A 25,646-nucleotide genomic window follows, 5' to 3' on the forward strand; every position below is an offset into this window, starting at 1 on the left:
TAATTAAATTTAAAATTACCATGACTGCTAATAAAATATAAATAGCATATGATATATTTTAAATTAAACGTAAAAAGTTTTTTTTATTAGTATGTTAAACGTTAAGCTTTATTGAATTGTATTAAAAATATTTTATACAAAACCATATACTTACAAAAAATATATAATTATAAAAGTCTCTTCTATTATGAAATATATTTATGTGCAGATTATAACTAACTAAATCAGACATTTATTTTGACAGATTTAATTTGCGGTTATTTCTATACACGAGTATATAATAATATACTGCTCTAGCTAAAAAAAAAATTTTTATTAGTTTTAAATTATAAACATTTTTAATGCTAACATGTGTTTCTATGTGTATTAAAGAAATCTAATTTAACTTTATCCTAACTTATTTTATTAAATTAATTTTGTGTATAGTATTAAAATAATTTTAAAGAAATATTTACATATTTATTTTTTAAAATAACAATATAAAAAATAAAAAATATATTGATTTTAAGAAGAATGTTAAAACCAAAAACCTCTTTTTATTTGTAAATAAAGATTTTAGATTTTATTTTGTGTCTTATTATTTTGATCATACTGTATATTTTCCTAATATAATAATTTAATAATTTATAGCGAATCAAGTACGACTTTCAAAAATCCTTGCCGAGACCTCTACACCGCTAAGCGTTCTTTCGATCGGACACAAATCCATGTGAGTCTCCCCTGACCACACGTATCTTTATGAGAGATAATTTAAGCTGGGACAAAGGGGGAGCTAATTTATTCCCGACCTCGTCATTAAATCCTCTTTGCGCTCGGAAGCGAATGGGAGACAGGAAGTAACATATCCCGAATTGCTTAACAAATTGACCCGCAACGGCACCGGCGAAATTAGCCCTAACTGGAACGAAACGCTCTCGCAGCATAAAAAGGATTCGGATTATATGGTCGGCAGGCTCTTAAGTAGCTTACGTCTGATTCTTATTAGGGCAACGTGGTGTATATTTATATTTGTGTGTGTGTATGTGTGTAAAAGAAATGTGAGACATCAGAGAAGATAAACGAGCGGTGATAATCTGTAGGCGTTAGACAATCACTCTCCATATATTTTAGTATTTTTTAAAACGATATGAAAGTTCATAAACTCGATTTAGTCCAAATAAATATAAGCTAACTTAATTCGACAGCTCATTATTACATATAAATTCATATTATTTTGAAAAAAAGTATTTTCACTTTGCACCCTAGAACTTAAATTATGGGAACTAAGCTAATGCCAATCGATACAGTCCACAACATAAACGCGTAAAAAGACATGGTTTTTATGTCAACCGTCAGTAATGGTTCAGCTAAGCAGTCACTTTGAGGCTCTAAGAGTTGTAGTCAACCTTAAAATATTTTAATGACCGCAGCAAAATTAGAACACGCATTTATGTAAAAATATCCTTTAAATGCAATTTTTTTACACACAACTGTTGTAACTAAAAATATTTTTTGGGTTCTTGTAATTTTAACCAAGAAACACTATTGGGGAATTGTGTATATTTTTTATAATAAAAGCTAAATTTTAGATTCTTATTTAAAAATGCGATATATGATATAATAATTTAAATTTTTAATTACCATCATAAAGTTGTCATGGTAAATTAATTTTTTTATCGACATACTGCTAAGATAAGATAGTTCTCATATTCAATTATGTATGGCCTTTAGACCGATAATAAATAGAAAAAGGGCGTAAACTATAGAAAATTATATTTCAATCTACAAACAATTAATCAAAAATAATATAACATATTTCTGCCTGGTGTGGAGTTACACAAGTAATACTATTTTTTTATTCACAAGCTATTTAAAATAAAACCATAAAAATAATATGAAATACGCATTTTACTCTAATCTTAAAAAAATCATATTTGTCTTTTAATATTAACAATTAAGAAACACTGTAATTTTAATACCAGAAAATATTATATAAATATTTTGTAAGGCCACATAAACCCAATAATATCGTGTATCAGTCACTATAATAAAAACAACTATAAATTTTAATAAAAGCACGAAATTCCAAAGCACATATTGCTTTAGAGGCTAAGGATAACATATAAATTGTTCTAGATCTAGTTTTTTTTCCTAAATATTTATTTTATTTTGCTTAAATTGTAAAGGTATTTTAGTTTTTATTTTTATATTATAACCATAAAATTGTGAAAATAAAAATGGTTATAAACCAGAATATGTACATATAGTGTACTTAATTATTATGTTTGTATAATAATTAATATTATTGATATAAACGTATTTTAAAAAATATAAGCTTGTGTTAAATATTATTCGTTTTTTATAGCATTACTTTGTATTTAAAGAAAAACAGAATAAAATTACTTAAGAAGGATAATGCATGACAATTATTATGAATTTTTAAAAAATCATAAGTTTTATTATATTCTATTATTTATATTGAATAATAAAACTTGTATATGCATATTTTATATATACATATTGTAAATATATTCCACTATATTTCTCTTTCATGCTTTTTATACGTGTACAAATATTTATTTTAATTTAAAACTGCTCTCTTTTTTCTGTCGTGTAACATATTAAATATTTTTGCATACAAATTTTAGCATAAAAATAAAAGATATATAGCAAATTTGTTTTTAATATACTTTTTATACGATATATTTATTATACTACTTATTATATTATTATTCAATATAATTACAATGATATTTTAAACTTAATTTATTTTTATTAGTCACCCACATTTATTATTAAATTTCTTAAATTAATTTAATTATTTATTATTAACATATACTATACTAAAAAAATTTAAATTATATAATGTATGCAAGTGTATATAAAATAAAAAGAAACTTAAGATTTTAGCAATTTTTTCAGAAGTAACTAACATACTCTTAATAAAGTGATGCTTATACTCAATTTGACTTTGTAATTGGGTCTGTATTTATTTCAAATTTTAAACAATAGATTTGCATGGTATACAGTTATATTACATTCTCAAGTGATTTCAGGTGTATATTAGGGCAAAATTAAAAAATCTACAGAATATTTTTTATATGCTTAGTAGTTTTATCTCTAGCTAATTTAAAAGGTTTTGTATTTTATAATATTGTTAAGCTTTTAATGTATTTATTTATATTTATCAGGTTATTTTCAAATTAAAAATATACACTATAATTAATTTTAAAATATTAAAGAAGTTATTGTGTCACTTAAAAAATAATTTACCATTAAGATTTTGTAATAACTTAATTTCCGCGAAGGAAAAAAACTAACCAATTTTTTTCTCAGTAACGTTTAAAATGTTTGCCTACCCATTGCTAAAATTATTTTTCCTAGAAAATAATGTTTTCGAGAACTTTTTCAGTGGAAATAACACGGTTTAACTTACATATCCACTACATATATTTTATATGAAATACATGAACATTTTTGATATATAGAATTCGCGGAACAATTCGAACATTATATTTTATTGCATAATGTAATTCAAAACTCCCTTATATACATATATTTTTATTTTCAAAGTTAGCGTGGAAATTTCAAACGTCGGTATAAATAAATTTAAATGATCTCTTCTGTAAAATTAAAGTTAAAGCTCAACTGCTTTTTTTGTTTTTTTCGAAAGAGAGAAAAACGCTCACAATATTATCGGGTCAAAAAAGATCGTTGCTAATGGAGATAAGTAATAAAATTCAACGAGTTAGAAAAGGATGTCGGAAAACGCTCTCAAGAGCATAAAGAAGGCAACAACCCTGGGGTTGAACGTCTGAATAATTTTATATTTTAACTATAGATTTGTTTAATAATAAAATCACACAGTTCAAAATTTTATTTTAAAAAATAATTACATTATTTTAATATATATAATTTAGGTCTATAAATAATATGTTGTAGTATAATATTCAATCCGGCTGTGTAAATTACTAAATTTAATAATTTTACACTACAAGAATGTTGTTATACTCGACCAAACAATACAAACAATGACCCACGAGATTACCAAGAGATATTTTAATTAGACTAACGATAAATATTAAGACTCTGAATTTCTCCATTATGGAACATAAACAGTGAAAATCCCGGCCCTAAGCCAAATTTGCATTTGTATAGAGAGCCGAGGAATTTTATTCGACTACCTTCAATAACCCTACTTTGTATGCATACATTGTTTATTTAGACTGTTACGAAATTAAATTTTATTTGAGCGAATACCTACTCTCGAGTGTCAATATACAAAAATGAGAAAAAAATGTATCGTATCTTCGCTCGCAGATGAAATATTCGCGGGAAGACGGTTGACAGAGATAAACGCGAAATGTGACATCTTGTCATATTTTTTTCCATGGAAAATATATATACATTTATCAGATAATGGAAAACGGATATCCATACATTACATTAATTCGGGGCGAAAATCAAACGAGACGAAACATGCATATTCCATTTTCGTTTCTATATTATATCTGCTGAACAATATCGTAAAGTTTTTTTCCAATAAATTTTATATTCATGAGAATAGAAGATATACGTAAATATGATTTTTATTCCAATATATTGCAAATATATTAAATAGTAAATATTTTATTAGGACACATATGTGATACAAAAGAAAGCTATAAAGTTCATTCTTGTAGATTTTTGTGATAAAGTATAGTAAACTAGACATCAGTGGCGTAACAAAGTCTGTCACAATATGAATTAAGTAATAATAATTGATCCCTCAAATTACGCAGTTAAAAACAACAATTTATTTTTTATATATAATAAAATCTATAGTTTAAATACTTGGTTTGCTTAGTGCTTATTATATGATGGTTATACATGCAACGCAAAATCAAAATATTAAACACGGAAAGATAAGGGGTGACTCATCGATAAAAAAAAATATATTTTATAAAGTTTCGATTTTTAAGTTACGTATTCCGATTACGATAATCTAAAACAAAGTCACAATGGTCGCAGCTAAGTCTTTCGAGGGTGGATTTCTATACAAAAATAGATTTTTAGCTATAGTTATATGTGAATAACATCTTGGAAGAGATGTACTAATATTATATGATCCATAAATTATTAACGCAATAATAAATATTCATCCACGAGATTTTTCTTTTATTATAGTGTAAATTATTGTTAGTGTTTTATTTTTTGTTTGCTTAAAATGATTTTTAGAATGAACATTAAATTTAGAAAAACCTCTAAATAAAACTAAAATATTTTTTAAATTTGACTATCGATTATTTCAATGAAATTTAAGGCATCATTAAAAATGCGAAATCGCTACTAATACATAATAATTAATTAAATGTAATGGTACATTTATTTTAAGACTTTTTAACAGTATATTTTACCTAATGCATAGGTACGTAAGTTCAAGTAGCAGGTGATATTAATTTCCTAAGAGAGTTGACCTGTAAAGTCCACTCATCTCGAGAAAAATCTGGGCTTTGCATTCGTTGGTGCAATGCGCTTACAGCATTTTAAATTACTCGCAGAAGAATACATATAATACAAGGTAAAACTAAAGTCACTTAATTTTGATCATACATATAAATTTCAGTATTTTTCATTTTAAATTTAAATCTAAAGCTACTTAGGAAATATATAATCAGTCAATATATGCTTAATAAAAAATGTAAAAGTATTTATTGACGTGTTCAAGTTTTTTTATCTAACGTTGCGTGTAATATTCAAGTAATATATTTATTATGATATATGTGTCATAATCTACATTCTATATATTATAGAAAGGTTTTTTTTATAATATTTATGTCCCATAAAATTTATTGCTATTAAACGTTGCCCATTTATTTTACCATATTTCTAATAAAAAAATACAACCATTTATAATGCTTACGTTTACTACAACAGATAAAATTTATTACTACAATTACACAATGTACTTAAAAATAACATAAAGAGTGTTGCATTTTAATTACAAAATACTATCAAATTAACTTGTTAAGTTTGGCGTAACTTTGACACTTTACAGTTAACTATCAAATGCAAACTATAAGTTTTAATGAGCAGCAATTATCTTTGAACATAATTGTATCTGGTCATATACAGATTTACAATTTAGCTAGACACAACAATGATATACTAAGTCAGTGATAAACAACCCGCCGCCGGCCAAGACTTTGCAAATAATTCTATAAATTAAAAATAACCCTCTTTCACAATCACAAATGTATTTATAAAGTCATAAATACAGTGAACTTTTATGTTATTTTTAATAAAAAAAACAATATTTGTTTTTTGTAATAAATTTTGATACATATTAAGTTTGATTATTAATAAGCACCCGTCATTATACTTAATTTTTTCAAGATGTTGAATTTGAATAGTAAAAATGTATTAGATATTTTTCTAATTTGTGGAATTTTTTTATATAAAAACCCGGTAGTGTATATTTATTATGACGTAAGCTTCGGCGCGCACACTTCGAACGTTTGAACACTGGGGCATACGGCTATTTCGCCAACCCTTACGTCTAAAAATCCCGGAATGGGTTAAGGATTCTCTGATATTTATTACGTCCTTGACCATAAGCGTGCGACTCACTGGTTATTACTCGAAATTCATACACATTATGATGGAAATACAGTATATGACAACATCCATTACTTTTTATGCCACTATTTCATTATTTTACTGTCAAAATCTGGTAATTTAAATGTTTATGCGAGACGCGGGACAAATCACTGTTGCGGGACTGTACCACGCATTGCAGTACTATTGTCAAAAGTAGAGGTCCAGCTGACACTTTTTCAAATTGTCGAAATTACGCAGTACGCAGTGGTCAGATCGATAGTAGTGTATGCTTATTGTTATTGTTTTCGTTTACAGTCATCGCGTTATTGTATATAGGGATTAGTACCGACATTAGATAATACCGTTATCACAAGAATAGAATACCGGTATTGCCAATTGTTTTACGAAACTGTTGATTTTATTGGTTTAAACGGTATCTCCATGGCAAAGAATTACAGAAACGACAATAAATACCCGGAATCGCAATACAATTATACTTTAAATTCAATTTATGGTACTTTTAACATAAGTATACGTAAGATAAATCTTTCAAAAATAAATATTGTAGAGATATTCTAAAATAAATCCTCAATGTGCAATTAATAAAATATTAATATTTACTAAATATATTACATCTCAATCATATAAATATTTAACTCCTAGGTTTTAAATTAAAACATTTTTAAAGAACAGATTTATAATTTTCTACGCATTCCTTTCTCATTTCGTTTATTTAGTTAATCATAACTGACTAAAAATCACTAGTAATATAAAAATATATTCAGCTAAAATTAATTAGCAAGTGGTGATCTAATCCCTTTTACCTCTTGTATAAAAAATTGAGGCATCTAGAAGCAGTCAATTAGAGACAAAATTTTGTCAAAAACGGTGTTTTATAATTATTATTTTTTTTATATATAACGCTTGTAATTAAAAAAAACTAAATATTTAATAAATTAATAAATAGGATAAAAATATTAATGCACACAGTTGTCTAAATGATATTTAGTAGAACTCGTAGACATTACAATAAAAAACGGCGTATAAAGTATTTTTAGAAGTACCTGAATGTCAGGGTTTTTTTAAAGCATATTGTTTAAAACACGAATTATGCATTAAGAAACAGACGTTTAATTGGTTATAAATTTCAGTAACTAATGGCAAAATTTTACCCGCTTTTTAATTACATTTTCCATAACGGTTGGTTGTTAATGATTTTTTTTATATATATTATCAAGAAATAAATAAAACATTTTTTTTGATTTTTCTATATTTCTGAAAGTTATATTAGGGTGACTGATACTAAATAATTTATATTTTTTTATGCAAGATCCTAATTGTATTAAAAAGAATTTTGTCATATTAAAAGGCGTACAAAGACTTATTTCTAAAATTTTGCGCCCTATATATTCCAATTTTCCAATGTTATGTTAAATTTTGTGCTTGTTTTTCACACATTATTTGGGTATAAAATTTGTATGTATTTATACTTTGTATACGTTGTTTAACCGCTTTAGTCGAGTGAATAGGTATGAAACCTAATTAAAATTATTGTTGACATTTTAATGAAATTCTGTTGACTCTGCTCTGTACCTCAGCGGTGAACGGACGCATCCGCGCCTGCTCTCGCTGCCGTTCAAAGCTCCGACCCCCCACCCGCGACCATTTGCAACAACTACGACGCCAGAGACATTGCCGGCGCGATGAAGAAGACGCTTACGCGCAAGCGTGCGGTGGGTACGTTAAAAGCGTACCTATCGCCATCAGCAGAGCATGAATGGCAGATGCCAAAGAAAACTGCAAGACCCTCTACTGACGCCAACCTGTTGCCGACTTCAAGTCATAACAGGTATGACAAACTCCCCGAAGTTGCCGGGAGTAAACACGCAAGAGTGCCACCTGTCATCATGGAGGTGGTTGGCACACATCTCCAGACCATCGACCTCATCAAGTCGATGACCAAATCAGGTAATTTTACCCTCCGCTACACCGGAAGAGGTAATGTTTCCATCCAGTGTGCGACGCTTCAACTACGAGCGACCCTGATGGATGGTTTGAAGGGCCGCCGTGCCTTTCACACCTTCACTGCCGACGAAGACAAGACAGTTAAATCTGTCTTGAGGGGGCTTCCTGAGGTTCCCGTTGAAGAAATCGCTGCTGATTTGGAGCGGCAAGGATTAAGCGTCGTCAAAGTAACGGCGATGAACACCAAGGCAGAGACCTCCTCGCGGCTCTACCTGACGCAATTTTCCGCTGAGACGACAGTGACGTCCATAAGAAGCATCCGGTACGTTTGCTTCACTAAGGCCACGCTTGAAAAATACAAGCGTAATAAGTCGCACGCGACTCAATGTTTCAGATGCCAGCAGTATGGCCACGCTGCGAGGAACTGCCAACGAGACCCCAGATGCGTGAAATGCACAGGAAACCACGCCACTTCCGAATGCACTAAAAAAGACCGAGAGACGCCAGCAACCTGCACTGGATGCAGCGGAAGTCACCCGGCCAACTACAAGGACTGTCCTCGCAGGACAGAATATCTCCTGCAGATGAAGAAGAGGCAGCAAAAGCCACATACCGCCGTACTGACCGCACCCAAGCCAACGTTCGCTCTGGAACAGAGTCAGTTTCCTGCCCTTCGGCCAACGAAACCAGCAGTGAAAAAACCGACTATCGTCCCGGAAGCCACCCCAATTAAGACGCAACAACGCCCCCAAGCGCGACAGTCTGAGAAGCCCTCATCCGAAGTCATGTCTACTGATGAGCTTCGCAGGATGCTGACTATCCTCCAGGAAATCCGAACTAAGGCCGGAAAGTGCGCTAGCAAAATTGAAATTGCTTTGATGATGGTCGAGTATCTCGATGACCTCTTCTAAAGAAGACATTCAACTCATGACGTGGAATTCCCGTGGGATCCGTAATAAAACCGGAGAGCTGGAGCTGTTAATCAGTGAGTACAAACTTGATATTGTCGTAGTCACCGAAACTTATCTAAAACCACATGTTAACGTATATTTACCTAACTTTGCCTGCATTCGGAGGGACCGACCCTCAAGGCCAGGCGGAGGGGTCGCGATATTTGTTAAAAAATCGATAAAACACGCACGTATAAACACTAACACTAATAATCTAGAAACCGTCGCGATTCAAATTATTCATAAAAATAAAATAATAATAATTGCTGCGGGGTATAATTCGCCTAGTGACGAACTGCTCCGGAGTGATCTAGATTCGATATTTTCTCTAGGAGACTCGGTCATTCTGACTGGGGACTTCAATGCCCGTCATATGCATTGGGGCTGTTCTGGGGCAAATCGATCTGGAGCGTCACTTTTTAACTACTTGAGCGACTCTGACACGATTGTTAACTTTCCAAATTCACCGTCGCATTACCCTTCCAATCACATGACGCCGTCAATTCTGGATATTGCTTTGGTCAAGGGTAACTTAAATACGTCAGAAATGTATTGCGTTCAGGCATTGTCTTCTGACCATCTTCCAGTGTTATTCTCGCTGGAGGGTTCAGCGGAGGTAGTCTCTGAAACGCTTTTTGACTATTTAAAAGCTGACTGGAAAAAGTTTAAAGATATAGTCGAGTCTCGTTTGCAAGATGAGCGACAGAATTATACTCCGCATAACATTAAACAAATTGACGATGATATCAGTTATTTAACATCCGTTATCGAAGAAGCCAAAATATCATCAATACCGACGCGTAAAAATCATAATAATAAAAATCAACTTACTCCACAACTTATCGAAATAATAAAAATCAAAAATAAACTAAGAAAACAGTGGCAAAATAATAAATCTCCGCGACTTAAATCTGTAATAAACCGCGTAACTAGTTATATTCGCGATAAAATTCAGCAAATAAAAAACGAATCGTGGACGCGTAAACTAAAAAATCTAAACCCGGCAGATAATTCCTTATGGAAAATAACTAAATCACTTAAATATAAACATTCGGAAATACCCCCATTAAAAAATGGAAACACCATCGCATGCACGAACAAGGATAAGGCAGAAAATTTAGCCAGCGCTTTCTCCACATCTTATTCGCTTACTGTAAATTACTTAGATTCAAAAATAGACAACAAAGTCGCCCGTGCGATACGAAATATTAATTCATCTAGCGTAGATATTAGTTTAGTGAACAAAGTTGGTTTATCAGAAGTTAATAACATCATAAAAAATTTAAAGAATAGAAAAAGTCCCGGTATAGATAAATTAGATAACGTTACGATAAAACAACTTCCAAGAATTAGCATCAATTATCTAACAAATATTTTTAATGCCTGCTTATCTTTCGGGTACTTTCCCGCTATTTGGAAAACCGCAAAGATCCACCCAATTAGAAAGCCAGGAAAGGATAACACTATCGCAATTAATTATCGTCCAATAAGCTTATTACCGTCATTCAGTAAACTATTTGAAAAAATAATTTTATCACGTTTAAAGGGATCTTTGGGGAATAAAATTATCAATGAACAGTTTGGCTTCCGCGAAAACCACTCTACGACTCATCAGCTCAATAGGTTAACAGAGCACATCTCTGCTAATTTTAACATGAAAAAATCAACGGGACTCTTATTGTTAGATGTGGAAAAAGCGTTTGATACTGTGTGGCATGATGGGTTGATTTACAAACTCCACAAATATAAAACCCCTAACTATCTGCTACACTTGTTACGCTCCTACCTTGATCGTCGAAGTTATGTTGTTTCAGTAAATAATGAACAATCGATACCGCGTAATATCCCAGCTGGTGTTCCTCAGGGGAGTTTACTTGGACCGTTCCTTTTCATTTTGTACACAAATGATATACCTATTTTAAAAAATACTTGTCTTTCAATGTATGCCGATGATACGGCGATAATGAGTAGCTCTTACGGTCTTAAGCCTATTTCAATAAAATTGCAAAAATCCTTAACTCTCTTAAGTAATTATTTCAAAAAGTGGAAAATAAAAATAAATCAGGACAAAACGGAGGCTATAATTTTTACAACTCGAAGACAACCTTTGCCCCCGACTATTATAAGCGAGCAGGGAAAATGTATAGAATGGAAGGCGAGCGTTAAGTACCTCGGAATTCACCTGGACTCCAAGCTTAAATTTAATAAACATATAACCGAACTTAAATCTAAAGGGCTCGCAGCCATTGCGGCGTTAAAACCAATTTTTAATCGAAAAAGTGCGCTAAATACTAAAAATAAAATTCTATTATACAAGCAATTAATCAGACCGGCAATGACTTACGCCTGCCCAGTGTGGAGTAATACGTGTAATACTAACTTTTCTAAGCTACAAGTTGTTCAAAATAAAGCTATAAAAATAATTTATAATACACCTTTTTATACTAACCTCAAAAAACTTCATAATAAATATTTAATTCCAACTATTAAAGAACATGTTCACCACCATACTAATGATTATTATAAAAAAATAACGCGAAATCATACTAACCCGTTAATCTCAAGAATCGGTGATTACGACAAAAACAAACTCAAATTTAAATATAAACACAAAATGCCAAAGCACATCTTGCTCTGACGCATAAATTTTATCTATTAATTTAACAGCTCCAGGTCTACGAGTTTTATATTAAAAATATATATTTATAATTTAAATTTTTTTTTTTTTTTTTTTTTTTTTTTTTTTGTTAAAGGTGTTTATGTACTTTGACCTAAACTTAACGTATTTTATGTTCTTTTATTATTCTTATTTTTGTAATTCCTCTTAATTTAGCTAATCAATCGTAAATTGTGATAATGGTAATTAACCAGCAACCAATGAAATGTAAATATATATGTTTATAAAAATGTATTATTTAATTATGTAATAAACGATAATTAAAAAAAAAAAAAAAAATGAAATTCTGTTACTTTAAAACATTAATAAAATGTGTATTTTTCCTTTTTAAGCGATTAAACTTTAAACCATCAAACTAGCTATAATTTATATTAAATTAAACATTAAACATTGACATTTTAAAGAAAACTTATTTTAATTGAAATTCAACAAAATATTGCTTAAAACCCATATTTATTTGTATCGATAAAAAAGCGTATCTTAATTGCATTTGATTAAATTAAATAAATGTAACTAATGGTTTTTTGCCTAATAATATGGTATGGTTCACATATTTACCGGACTATAATTATGTTATTAAAATTTTATTTATATATTTTATACCCAATGCTATAAGCCAGAGGTAAGGAACATTTTCACGTTAGAAGACCGCATTCAAAAAATTTCATTTGATGACCTCAAAGCCAGTACCAGAAATTATGGAAACATATCATTGCTTAAATACGTTTTTTTTCCAAAAGCTTGCGTGTAATTCTTTGCTCAAAAAAATATATATTGAACATAATATATTTTTAATTATAAAGAAACCATAAATAAATAAATCTTAGTGTCAGTCAAAAGGCCGCACCAAAACGATATTAATTGTCTGAATCAGAATAAAATTTAATTTCATAAATATATAGAAATATTCAGAAAATAAGCATGAATAAAATAATTTAGTTAAGTACTTAAGGCATACAATTATAAGGTTTTTGATCAATATTATAACTAATTTAGCTATTCCTGGAGCTTTTGATAATCGTTTAACAATACTTGAAATTTCTGATTAGCCGACTTTGTTATTGGATTTTTTTTATCTATTTGAGATATAAATAAATCTGCCCGCTCCAATTCACTTTGGGTTTTTTGTTCAATATAATTTTGTGTAAGTTGGTAAGATATAGAAAATGCTTTATCTTATATCTCGACTTTCTCCTAAATTATATTAGCTAACTTGTTCCTGGATTTTAAAGGTGATTTTTATTCAATGGCCAAGAGCCAATTAGAATTGGCTCTTGGTTTCAATGATTTTAATTCACGCAACGGAATTTATGATAATTTGGCCTGCTCGATCACGGATGTTAAATAAAAAATATCATTGTCAATGGTTTTAGTGTCATTTGAGGTATAATTCTGTCCTTTAATGAATATCCGAGACTCTAATATGCTCCTAAATTGTTTCCAATCAGCCTTTGCATAATTAAAAACGACCTCAGACACCATCTTGACCTCACCGTTCAACAATAAGAACACTGGATGATGATCTGAAGACATAATTAAAATCCGGAAATTACGGTGCCGTATAGTTGAATTTCGTTAAAAAATTACAGTAGTGTGCTTGTCGTGTAAATAATTAAAGAATAATTTACCGGTACGATTCGCTTTGGTACAATTCCAGTGCATGTGTCTCGCGTTAAAATCTCCAGTTACTATTACAGACAACCTGTCACCCTGAGACTAGAGTCCTTACTCATCTATACTAAATTATGATGTATTTAAAATATATTGATTTTTTTTGTATTTGGTATTTTAATTTAAAATATTTAATACAATTTTAAAACAAGCCTTATTCAAAAGCATCATATTCTGATATTAATATGTAATAGTATTAATGCGTCAACGACGGTACGCGACTGTCAGTGTTTTTTTTTATTTTTTACTCTTTCATTTCGCTTTCTAATTTACATGTATAGCATGAATTATTCATGCTATACGAAGTTTGCGATTATAAGATCATTGCGCAAATATATTTTAAAATGAGTAGTCTACCTTGCAAGATATTAGAGATAGAAACTCGGAAAGATAAACTTATGTATGGATTTTTTAACAAAGTACCATCGTTGTAACCAAGATTATCCAATCAACAATTTAAAACATAAACACACCACCCGCAATTTAAAGCCCAAACATGTACGCACACTTCCCGGATCATTCATCCCGACGCTTAACCATAAAAATTCAGCGTCATTTCGCCGCGCTATGACATGTTTCCCCATCAGTACATATTTGCATTCATGGGTTCGTTCCGCGAAATTGACTTTCGGCCTGCCCTTATACACGACAAAGATTAAATAGCAGGGACATTCTTTTGTGTCGCTTTACGTGTGCGGAAAATTAAACGACATCCTGTGTACGTATGTGTGTTGTTTCGCGAATTTGCAAAACGAATCTCGGCAGGTATAGAGAAAATGATAATCGCAAGGAGAGGAGTAATGATGTCGAAGCATCCCCTATTATCGGTACATGTGCGGAAATTCCGAGGAAAATCTCAACCCTTACGGCCTGTGGCCCACGTACGTACATACGTGATGGATTCTGAGAAAGTTGCGCGTGTACGTTCTGGAAACTTTTACGGCAATTTTCACGTGAATGCTCTCTTAGCTGTCTCTTTCGACGTTGAAAAGCACAGATTGTAGACTGTAAAGCGTATATAACCGTAAAAAAACACTATCACAATATATTTTTCCTCTCTAATGTACTGAGGGTGGTAAAAACGCATAAGCATGTTAGTTTTATAGAGAAACGAACCTTTTCACTTTACATCGAATGTTAAATAATCATAAATAATAACAACTTCATAGATAATAAAAACCTTATTAAAAATATATTTATGATAGTATAAAAAAAACACTAACCTGTAAGATTTGTGTTTTTTTTTATATTTTCAAAAATATATAAACTTTTATAAAAAACGATAATTTCACTAACTTTTTAACAATCATAGCAATGATGCTTTATAGTAATGAGCTTTTTTTTCGTTATAGTATATTCAATCCTAAATCACAATCGCAGTGAAGATTAAGTAGTCATAGTTGAGTTTCAACTCAATTTTAATGCGACAAAAGCAGTTAAAACCTTATGATATGCAATGAGCAGAGATGCGATTTAATTTAGAAAGTGGCAAATGTTGTACTAAAAATTTCATTCCAGAAATTTTAACATTGATGATGTACGTAAAAGCGCGTAGTTTTTTAATGTTGTTAGTGAGGATATTAGGGCTGCCAATAAAGCAGTTCCGAGATTAACAATACAGAAGCTAGCACAAAAACAGATGAAAGGTGTTAATTTCTTATAAATTGTCGGAAGAAAAGTTCCCAAAGCGAATCTTAATATGCCAATAAACAATAAGTTTAGAACAAAAAGATTTATTTTTGAGTCCAATTGTTACTGAAGATATAAAGTGTGTTCTGTACTTCAACGCACACCGTAAAAGACAGTGTTTGAATGGAAATCAACCCTTAATTCATACCCCGAGAACCGGATTACACCTCAATAAGAAAAAATCATGTTTTATTGGTAGGATATAAAGGGCATTATTCATTATGAATTATTAGATTATAAGCAGACAATTACACCAAAAGACTTTCTCTTATAAATTGAAGAAGGTTAATTACACTTAGCTCTTGCTACTTTTACACTCTTAACTCGATTACTTTTTAAGGTTTTGAGAGTAGTACTATAAAATTAAAAAAATGTGGCATGTTTACTTTACTTAAAATGTTCTAAACGCTTTATGCAGTATTCTTGAACCTCGAATCTAGCTTGATTCAAGCAAAAAATAGGAAAACGTAATTCTAAATAAGATAGATAGGTAATATTTAATAAATAATTTATGCAATGAAAATTATGCAAGAAGTGAAATTTAAACACAAATTCTTGATAAGCAATAAATTGAACCGTTTATCTAACATGTTGCACTAAATTTAATTTTTAATAAATTTCTAATTATGATTTATCATTATTCCTTACTATTCCTTGTTTTATGGAAATATTCAGAAAATATCAGAAAGATTCCAATATTCATTAATAAATATTTTCATATTTTATTAAATATTTCTTCAGTTCCAAATTTTCATTAAATTGATTATTTGATTTAATTATTACATATTTTTTTCGTACTAAATGCAAAAAATGCAAAATAATATATATTCTCATTCACATTTAAGAATCTCTGATTGTATGAAAACCATTCTTGATTATATTGATACTGAATCAACGTAATTTGGTTTGATCTCAATTCCCATAATTTTATTAGCCCCAATTTATACGTTTATTTTTCGGTATATCGGCAATGTCGTAAAATTTAACATCCGCGATAAACAACTTATTTTGGCGAGTGACGAGTGCTTCTCCAAGTTTTATTGTTGGTGCTTATCTTGGCAGAATCGAAATCGTTATTTTATATGTACGTATATTACATGTGAATCGGTGGTAAAGTTCAATTAATATTTTACAAATCGTATCGCATTATTGCGCGCGTGTGTAAAGTTGTCAGTTTGTCAGCTTGTCAGATTTTCACCCCGCTCCATTAAAGTTATTTGATTCGTAAATATTTAAATATGCCCTTTGTAGCACACCTCGCAGATAAGGGTTATGAAATTCTATTTTGTACAATATGGCAGACGTATAATAAAAGGCTTACGTCTTATGTACATCTGTATGTATGATTCTTTCAGTGATATGGATCGTGTATAAAATCACTGCTACGAAAGATTTTGCTCCTATTCTTCTACAATTATTGTCATTTTTAATGTTTTATCTACCTATGCTAATTTTAATTGTTTTAAATTAAGAATAAATTACCATTTCGAGTAGGTAATTTTTCTTTTGACAGACTATTATATTTGCACTTGTACAAAGTCATTAACGACTAAACGTATGGTATTATTACTATGCGGAAAAAAATATTGTCATTTATTAATTATATAGAAATAAACGTTTTAATATATAGTGAAAAATCCCAAAATAATCGAGTATGAGCCAGGGTTAGTGGTGAAAAAGTCTATTCAGATACTTATTATTAATATTAATCCAATCAAATACTAGATAATAATATACATCTAATCAAAGATTAAATTCACAAAGCATATTGCGAAACTTAAATCTAAATTATTGCTGCTATTGCGACTCTAAGATCAATATTTACCACAAGAACCACATTTTCAAAAAAAAATTTTACTACCACCATTAACGAGTGGTTTAATTAAGTGACTATCTATGTAGCTCCACATTAAATAATATTTATTATATAATTATTATTTTTACTAAACAATATCACTGACTTTATAGAAATATATTTTTTAAATTTAATATATATATAGACAAGTAATACAAATCTCTGACTATTTACCTGAAAGACATGAGTTCAATTTCATATAAACTCTAGTGTATTTTTATCTTGTCTAAAAAAATCTAAGTTGGTGATTATTCAATAATTAAAATTTTGATCAAATATCACTGATTAAGAAACCCTATATTTTACTAATCTCACATTTGAATATTGTAATAAGTAATTAACCCTTTGGACGCGGAAATCGATTAAAGTCGTCCAATTGATTTTTTATCCCTTTACGCAAAAATCAGTAAAAAAAAATGTTTTTAAGAAAAAACTTTTTTTTGTGAAAAAACATAAAATAATATTTTAAATCAATAAAAATTAAAAAATCAGAACATTTAAACACAGTTTTACGGTGAAATTTGCATTTAAAAAAAAAACAATTTTATTTTAATTTTTGATTAGCGCGTTCAAAAGGTTAAGTCGTTCCTTTTTTATTTGAAAAATTCTCCAATAATGAGCTACTAATTATATATTTATAAGAAAATAATATTTACAGCTCGTCTAGTAGTTTGCACATTGTATATATGTATGTATGTAGCTGTTACTGTAAGAGTTTAAGAGCACTAAGAAAATATTTTCCTTTTTCATAATGAATTTCCATTGTGAAAATACTATAAATAAAAAAATCGCTTTATCTTGTTCGTACTAAAAGGACGTTGAAAAATACGTTCTTTCATAATTCCTTATATTCAATGTCACGAAGAGAAAAAAATATCGACCGAAAGAATATCGTTTTTGCGGATTACATTCGTTATACTGAAAAGTAAACGTAATAAATATGGTGAGTTTATAAGTCAATCGTAATATTTATGTCTGTAATTGTAATAGATTATGATCGTAGTATAAATCGCGTTTTCATAGAGCTTCGCATATATTAAAATTTAAAATTAAATAAGTAAGAATAAAATTTAATCGACGATGTATAAAAAAAGCTAGCTTAAGTCATTTTATATTATACCAATAACAATATGCCATTACAATAACGACTCGACATTTAAATTTTTACGACCCGATTCAACGACAGTCAAAGCGAAGTGGCAACTTTCTGAAACTAATTCGCATAATCGTTACCGCTGAAAATTATGCTCCTTCCAGGAGGAGCGGTTAAATCGCGACGAAATATCCAGTCGTTGCCAACTTTAAACGCGGAAGCTCTACTACAGAGTTATCCGATAACCGTAATAGCAAAGTGTACAAATTGCAAAGTTTACTGCGTCTTCCGAACCTGGAATTGATATCTCCTGCAATTTACGACCGCCCGTAAACAAATACATTGTAATCATTCACCTGGACGACTTTGAAGGATAATCTCGAAAGCCAACCACTCCCTCTTTCTCTCTCTCTCCGCGAACCATTAAATACCGCAATTTTTTTTAACGGTCGTTGCGAAGAAGTAAACAGGACAATTATCCGGATTTGTTATTTATTTATTAGATATACTTTCAGGAAAAAGTGATACTATATTTGTATTTGGAGACACAAACGGATTATATAGTACACTATTGAAACATAAATTGATTTTGGAAGCAGTGTGTATTTTTACATATAAAGTAGGATTTTGATTTAAATAATAAACTGTTTGCTTAATCAGTTTTAAGTGAAATTAATTTATAAATAATTTTAATGTATTTTTTTTATGTAAGAACATATTGTCTTATATCATAATATATATACTTAAGCAAGAGTGGATCAAAATTTTATTTTTTGAAGTATTAACTACAATCAATAACTATACAATTAAAGAAAAACATCTGTTATAAAATAAATTAATGGAACGTTACGCCAGTGGGTTTTTTTAAGAATTACAACGTCGTTTATGACTGTCGTCGTTTTAACTGTATTTTATAATATATTTGCTACGAATTGCATCATAATAAAAAATTTAATATTTAAAAACAAAATTATATCTGGACCACTCTGACAAATATTATTTTAACTTGAACGTTAACGTGACTCAAAGTACTAGAAAGTAGATTTTCGCTCGGTCACTTGTTATAACGACAGTTTAATTGTTCGCAAAAGGGGTTTAAAAACACCAACACAACCTCATATCTAACCTTGAAGTGTTCCGGATGAATAAATTAAATGAGTCGTTAGAGTCCCCAAGGAGCAATAAAAAAGGACGGGTTTGATCCCTACGCTCGACTTTTTTCCCTATCTCTCTCTCTTTCTCAAGGACATTTATTATATCTTTGTGTGCGAAAATAAATTTGAATTTATTTGAATGACAAATTATCTCGTTTATCTTCTCGAAGCCTCCTAGATATAATGGTACCTTCGAAAATATTTTCGCACTCGGCCCATCGGTGTAATTGATGAAGGGATTCGGCCGATAAGAGGAAAATAATACTGTGGTGATTGGATAGGAAGTAGGAGATTTGACCCGGATAAATTATTCGCATCATAATATATAATATTATATCTAAAAGAGAGGCGATTGATTCGTAGGAATGAGAAGTGCGATGGTAAATTAACGATCGAGTTGAATCGTAAAGTAAAAGGATTTGTTAAATGGCAGGGTTAAGTGTGATTGAATAACGGCTGGCTTTAATTTATATCCGTTTAAATATATTTATAGAGAAAATTGTAAAGATTGCTACAGGCAATGGGTGTGCAAACGTATTTCTAACACGCTATGTATTGTACATAATTTAATTAAATAAAATTTGCTTTTTGACGTTTTTGAGTTTAAGGATTTGTCTTTAAAGCTTATATTTTTCTATTTACTAAAACAGCTTTTAAAAATTATTTAACAATTAGGTTATAAACATAAATAAACAAATCGTAAATATTTTTTTGTTTAAAAAAACTGTCCCTGCATTTAATTCAAGCCGTTTCGCCAAAAATGCTATTCGACATGATTTGGAGAACAATTTTGGTGCACACATTTTATATTTGCATAAAAATATTTTTAACGACGCATATTGTAAAAAAGAGTATAAAACACAAATAATTAAATTCGCGAATAAATGTGCACTATTTTTATTTTTATAAGAAATTTTTTTTTTTAAAAACGCATAGCTCACATTTTTTTTATAAATTGATCGTTACCACTAAGCAGAATACTTCACTTATGAAATTCATTATGCTAGTCTTAACACGCGTGTTTTTCCCTATTTAGATATGTTATGACCATCAGGAAGCAAATGAAATACCTTTATTTATAGAGAGCTGTTCAGGAAAACGCTAATTTTTAATAAAAAGCTATGTTAGAGAAAAAAATATATTAGGACAATACGACCTAATTGGTCTGAAAAAACATTTTTTTTAAAAATAACTCTTATTTAAAAAGATACTTTGACACACATTCATGCATTTAATGGGACTGCTACTTTTACAACGTCTCTGATACTTGCACAATGCTGTTATTTATAATTAAAATCCTTTATACAAATCTTTCAACAAACCTTATTCCGTACACCACAACCCAATAATGGTACTTGGTTTATATGTTTGTAAAATAAATTTTGAAATCATGTAAAATTTTTTAAGAATTATCTACCAAGTACGATTATTAAGGCTAAGAAAAAAAAGGTACGGCCAACTAACGTACGGATAGGATAACTAGAAAACTTTTTAGATAAAGTAGATATTTAAACGATGCTTTTGCCTTATATTTTCATACCCTTAAAAGACGACTTTGTAAATACTACATATATATCAGCATATAAAGATCAGGCGTTTGACTAGAATAAAAACCCCTTTAAATTATAAATAGTGATTATTTTATTATAATATTATTTAAGCAACCATTTTATATTTGTAAAATAAAAAAATAATATGACGGTTTAATACCTTTGTAAATAATTTTATAAGTAAATAGTATCTAGCATCAAGTTGTAATTAAAATTAAAAAAATATTAAAATACAAATTTGCTATATCTGGTTTTTAAGTAACTTCAGTATTTATTACTAAATTTACTTACCTAATATTTAACAATTCTTATTAAAAAAATATTTAACAAAATATTAATATTATCTTTATATTAACTTAAAGATTCACCAAAACAAATTAGATACAAATACTTTTATAAAAAATTCATAATAATAATTAATTGACATTTTCAATGTGAAGCAAATTAAAAATGTGAAGAAAATAATTAAGATTCATTTGGCAACTTTACAAAACACTCGTTTATTATTCCCGTCACGGTTCAGCTTAATTATTAACGTAGCTCTGCCGTGTATTTTGTTTTTTGCCTCTTTTTTTATCTTTATTTATTTATTAACATTCCAATTATGCAGAGTTTGTCCGAAAATCATGCTGCGTTTGCGAAAACTTTTTCTATTGGGCTCTCGGTTTAGCTTTTTGTTCTATTTAAAAGTCTCACTCCAACCGTCTAGTGTGAAAAAGGATTAGAGGATGCTGAGCTTTTGTGTTTTAAATTCGTTTTAAATTAATTAAAAGCTAACACTTTAATTATCACAGTCGAATAACTCACAATGTGCACCGTTTATTATTAAGGGAAAAGTGGCATGTAAAGCTCGTTTGCGACCCCATAAAGCTTAATTTAGCTTTAGTGTTTTGAATTGTTTGTAAATGCTGTGTCGAATATAGCAATATTTAAATAAAAGTATTTATTTTGGTGATAGGGCTTAAAACGTTGTTTATCGTTATTTTTCTGTATTCCATGTGAAACAAACTTTTAAAAGTAACTTTGTCGAAAAATGACCAAAATTATAAGTTAAGTAAGTAATCAAATTATTTTTTTTATACAATTGTTTTTTTATGGCTAATCTTTCTTCATATTTAAATAATAAATTATTAACTAAAGTAATTTGCACCTAAGCCTTACTTATGCAATTTTAAATAACATGTTAAAAGTCCACTTAGCTGTACAGTTAACGCTAGAGTCATTAAAACGACAATTGCAAAAATATGAATAGCAAAAATCAACGTGTTTTGACAAAAGTTATTAACCGCTCTTAACCACAACAAAAACTACCCTTTGATTAAAAAAAACAGCCATTTTATTTTTTACCATGCAGTTTTAAATATTTAAGTAGTTAAAATTTTTCGTTGGACAAATATGCAAGCGATGCAATTAGCCATCCAAAATTTGCATATGTGATTCATTAGAGACGTTTCGAATCAGTAGTATTAAAGATCTAAAACTTTGTCACATTAGCAGACGATTAATTAATTCAAGGAAAGATGGTCAGAGACGATTACACATCTCGCGACGAAAGACGATCACACCCACCGAGAGCAGATGATTACACGATTCGAGACCATAAACAACCAGACCGAGACCGAGAACAAACACGAGAGACCTTAATTCTCCACCAAGTTCTCTATCAGTACTTAGTCTGTATATTACAACTCGCACTATTTTTACTTATTGTATAATAACAATAAACTGTTACCAGCTTTTCGACGTCTATTTAAATGTAAAGTCACATCTTTCAGCCTTAAAACGTAAAACATTAGGTTAAATTAGTTTTTGAATTAAGTTTAGTAAAGTAATTTAAAAAATTTTTGCTTTCAAAAAAATTGTTCGCCTTTAAAATTAGTTAATTAAAGTTAAATTTAGTTGCGTTTAAAAATTATGTTTATTCGGCACAAAAACTACACATATTAGAAGAAAACTATTTAAAATATAAAAATTTTTTGGCGACTGACAAGTGTCACACAGGTAGAAGAAATATAAACGAAATTTCAATGGCACCACCAGCAAGTTTAAAATACTTTATGATTTAAATTTTGATTAATTATATAAACGGGCCAATTTCATTTTCACAAAGTCCTTGTCAAAGTTATAATAAATAAAAAATCATATTATTTAAACAATGTAACTTGTTTAAAAGAAGATCAACTAAGTTTTATATAAATTTGGAGCTTCATATAAAATATAATATTTCCTAAATATTAGTGTTTCAATGTATTACATAATCCAAAATAAGTCATGCAAGATTAATTTTTCATTCACACATAGAAAGATTACGAATTATTTTCAGCTCAGTAGAGCCACATCTAACCGAACGCCAAAGTACATTAACAAAAGTATACTCGATTTATAAAACACCTACGCGTCCCTAAGCCTTTTGTCATCTGCAGAAAAATTCCCACACCTACATATAATAGAAGTCAGAAAAATTTAATTTCCCACTTCAGGAATACGAATATGATAATAATCTCAGAAAGAAAACTTTCAAAGTCGCTAAGTCACATTTCATCGAATGCAATTAACGCGTTCTGATATTAAAAAAGTTTTCCGGGGAAAAAAGTGATCATTTAAGCTTTCAACAGCAGGCTGTATATTACAACGTCCGTTAAATTCGGTCGATGGTATTTTTTTGCGGTTAACGGCCGTGACGTTTACTTTATGGACAATTGAATACGATATTTATTGCATATTTTACACGCCCCCTCCCCCCTCCTATTACAACCAGTTTGATATACATGCTATTATTAATTATTTGTGTAGAACAGAATGTGTAATATAGGTAGCTAGAGTTCAAAGTGCAAAAGGGGTTGAACCTTCAAAAGATACAAATGTCTATTATTTAAAGCAAAAAAATTTTTTTTCAATCGATAGATATTTTTGGCCATTTATATATAAATTTATAATTAAACACAATTTATTGAATATCTCTGAGAAATATTTACTTTATCTGTCTTGAACTAAATAAATATTATTTAATTTATTTAAAGATACTTATGTATATTTTCAAGAATATTGTATATAAATAATACTGTTGTGAATATACTAAAATTATAATTAGTATTATGTGTGTCAAAAGTTATTTTTAATTTAATTTTTTAGTATATAAATATATACTTCACGCATCTTTCCATTTTAATATTTAATATTTTTTGCCTAAAATGCAAAACGGTACAATAACACTATAAATTATTCCCTAATACGATTAAGGTGACTTAATCGTATTAGGGAATGATAAATTAACTGACTTTTATATCCAGTAAAGTGCTTTTCATTTGAGATAGTTAAACAGCGGTTAAAAAAATTTAAATAATTCAGATAAAACATAATTTAGAAAACATCTCCTTGTGCTGATAAAATCAACATCAGTTTATAAATCACTATCTTTCTGTTTTAATGTATGGAAATCACTTTTTTCCGTAATTTAATATAAACCAAACAATTATTTACTTACAAAGAGAGGTTAAAAACAAACAACCTAATTTATTTAGTTTCTTCCGAATTTTACTTGGGATTATTCTGGTAATTACTGTGTGTTATGACACTTTGTTTATATTCATTATTAAAATATTTACATAAGCGTATTTTAAAATATAGGTTTTACTTATTGACAAATAAAAATATATGGAAATCTTTAATTATATTTTCTATTTATAATAAATAATTTGCACAAAAAACCTAAACTGAAAAAATCATATTATTTTACTCATTAGTCTAATGCCCTATGTTTTAAAGCTACTTTTAATACATTGAAAATTTCACATCATTGTGTGTTTAGTAAATGTAAAGCTAATATTTGTCGAAAGCAATTTGGTTTATGTAGGTGCGGTATGAGAACAAAAGGAGAGTTATTTTATATGCCTTTCACAAAAGTATAAAGAGTGCAATAAAACTACATATATACATATATATTTTTATTTAGCATTTAAGCAAATAAATTTCAATTTGCTAATTAAAACACTAATAGCAAATAACGTAGGCATTGCAAAACTTTGACGTAATGTATGATTACAAAATCCAATTCATATCCAATATGTGTTCTGAAGTATATTGCAAAGGGCACTACATAAGCAAACGAAGGACTCGAAATTCCATACTATGCAATCAATAATTTAGTTGTGTTACAAGCTGTGATCCAATTCTAAATGCAGAGTTACAGTAAAGTGGAAAGGGGTTGCCAAATAAAATACTTTAAAAATAAAAACATATACTGAAAATATTATAGCTCTAACGTAAAAAACGCGTTTGACAAAGAGTTTAGATAAAAAAGCAAATATTAGTTTATCCCTAATTTTCAGCATTAGTTATAGAATCGATGACTGAATGAGACTTTTCTTTATCCATGAAGGGTATATAACAAAAAATAATGCCTTCTGTCAGTAATTCTACCAGAACTAACACCTTGTTTACGACTTAAAATAACAAGAGTTTTGGTTAACTTGCACCTAGCGGAG

At 29.3% G+C, this 25,646-nt stretch overlaps 2 protein-coding genes across 2 annotated transcripts in view; one reads left to right on the forward strand and one right to left on the reverse strand.

Moving 5' to 3' along the window:
- Positions 1-25,646, reverse strand: part of LOC148238253 (uncharacterized) — a 115,236-nt gene that overhangs the window by 79,758 nt on the left and 9,832 nt on the right. The window lies entirely within an intron of this gene.
- On the forward strand, positions 8,141-11,534 carry LOC148238254 (uncharacterized). The gene is made up of 2 exons (XM_088181505.1): positions 8,141-8,845; positions 8,918-11,534. Exons 1-2 carry the CDS (start codon positions 8,262-8,264, stop codon positions 9,432-9,434), a joined length of 1,101 nt encoding a protein of 366 aa, XP_088037631.1. The 5' UTR covers positions 8,141-8,261; the 3' UTR covers positions 9,435-11,534.

This window comes from Plectrocnemia conspersa, unplaced genomic scaffold (assembly GCF_051122295.1).
Source record: "Plectrocnemia conspersa isolate PC_06_02 unplaced genomic scaffold, ASM5112229v1 ptg000002l, whole genome shotgun sequence".
Taxonomy (NCBI): domain Eukaryota; kingdom Metazoa; phylum Arthropoda; class Insecta; order Trichoptera; family Polycentropodidae; genus Plectrocnemia; species Plectrocnemia conspersa.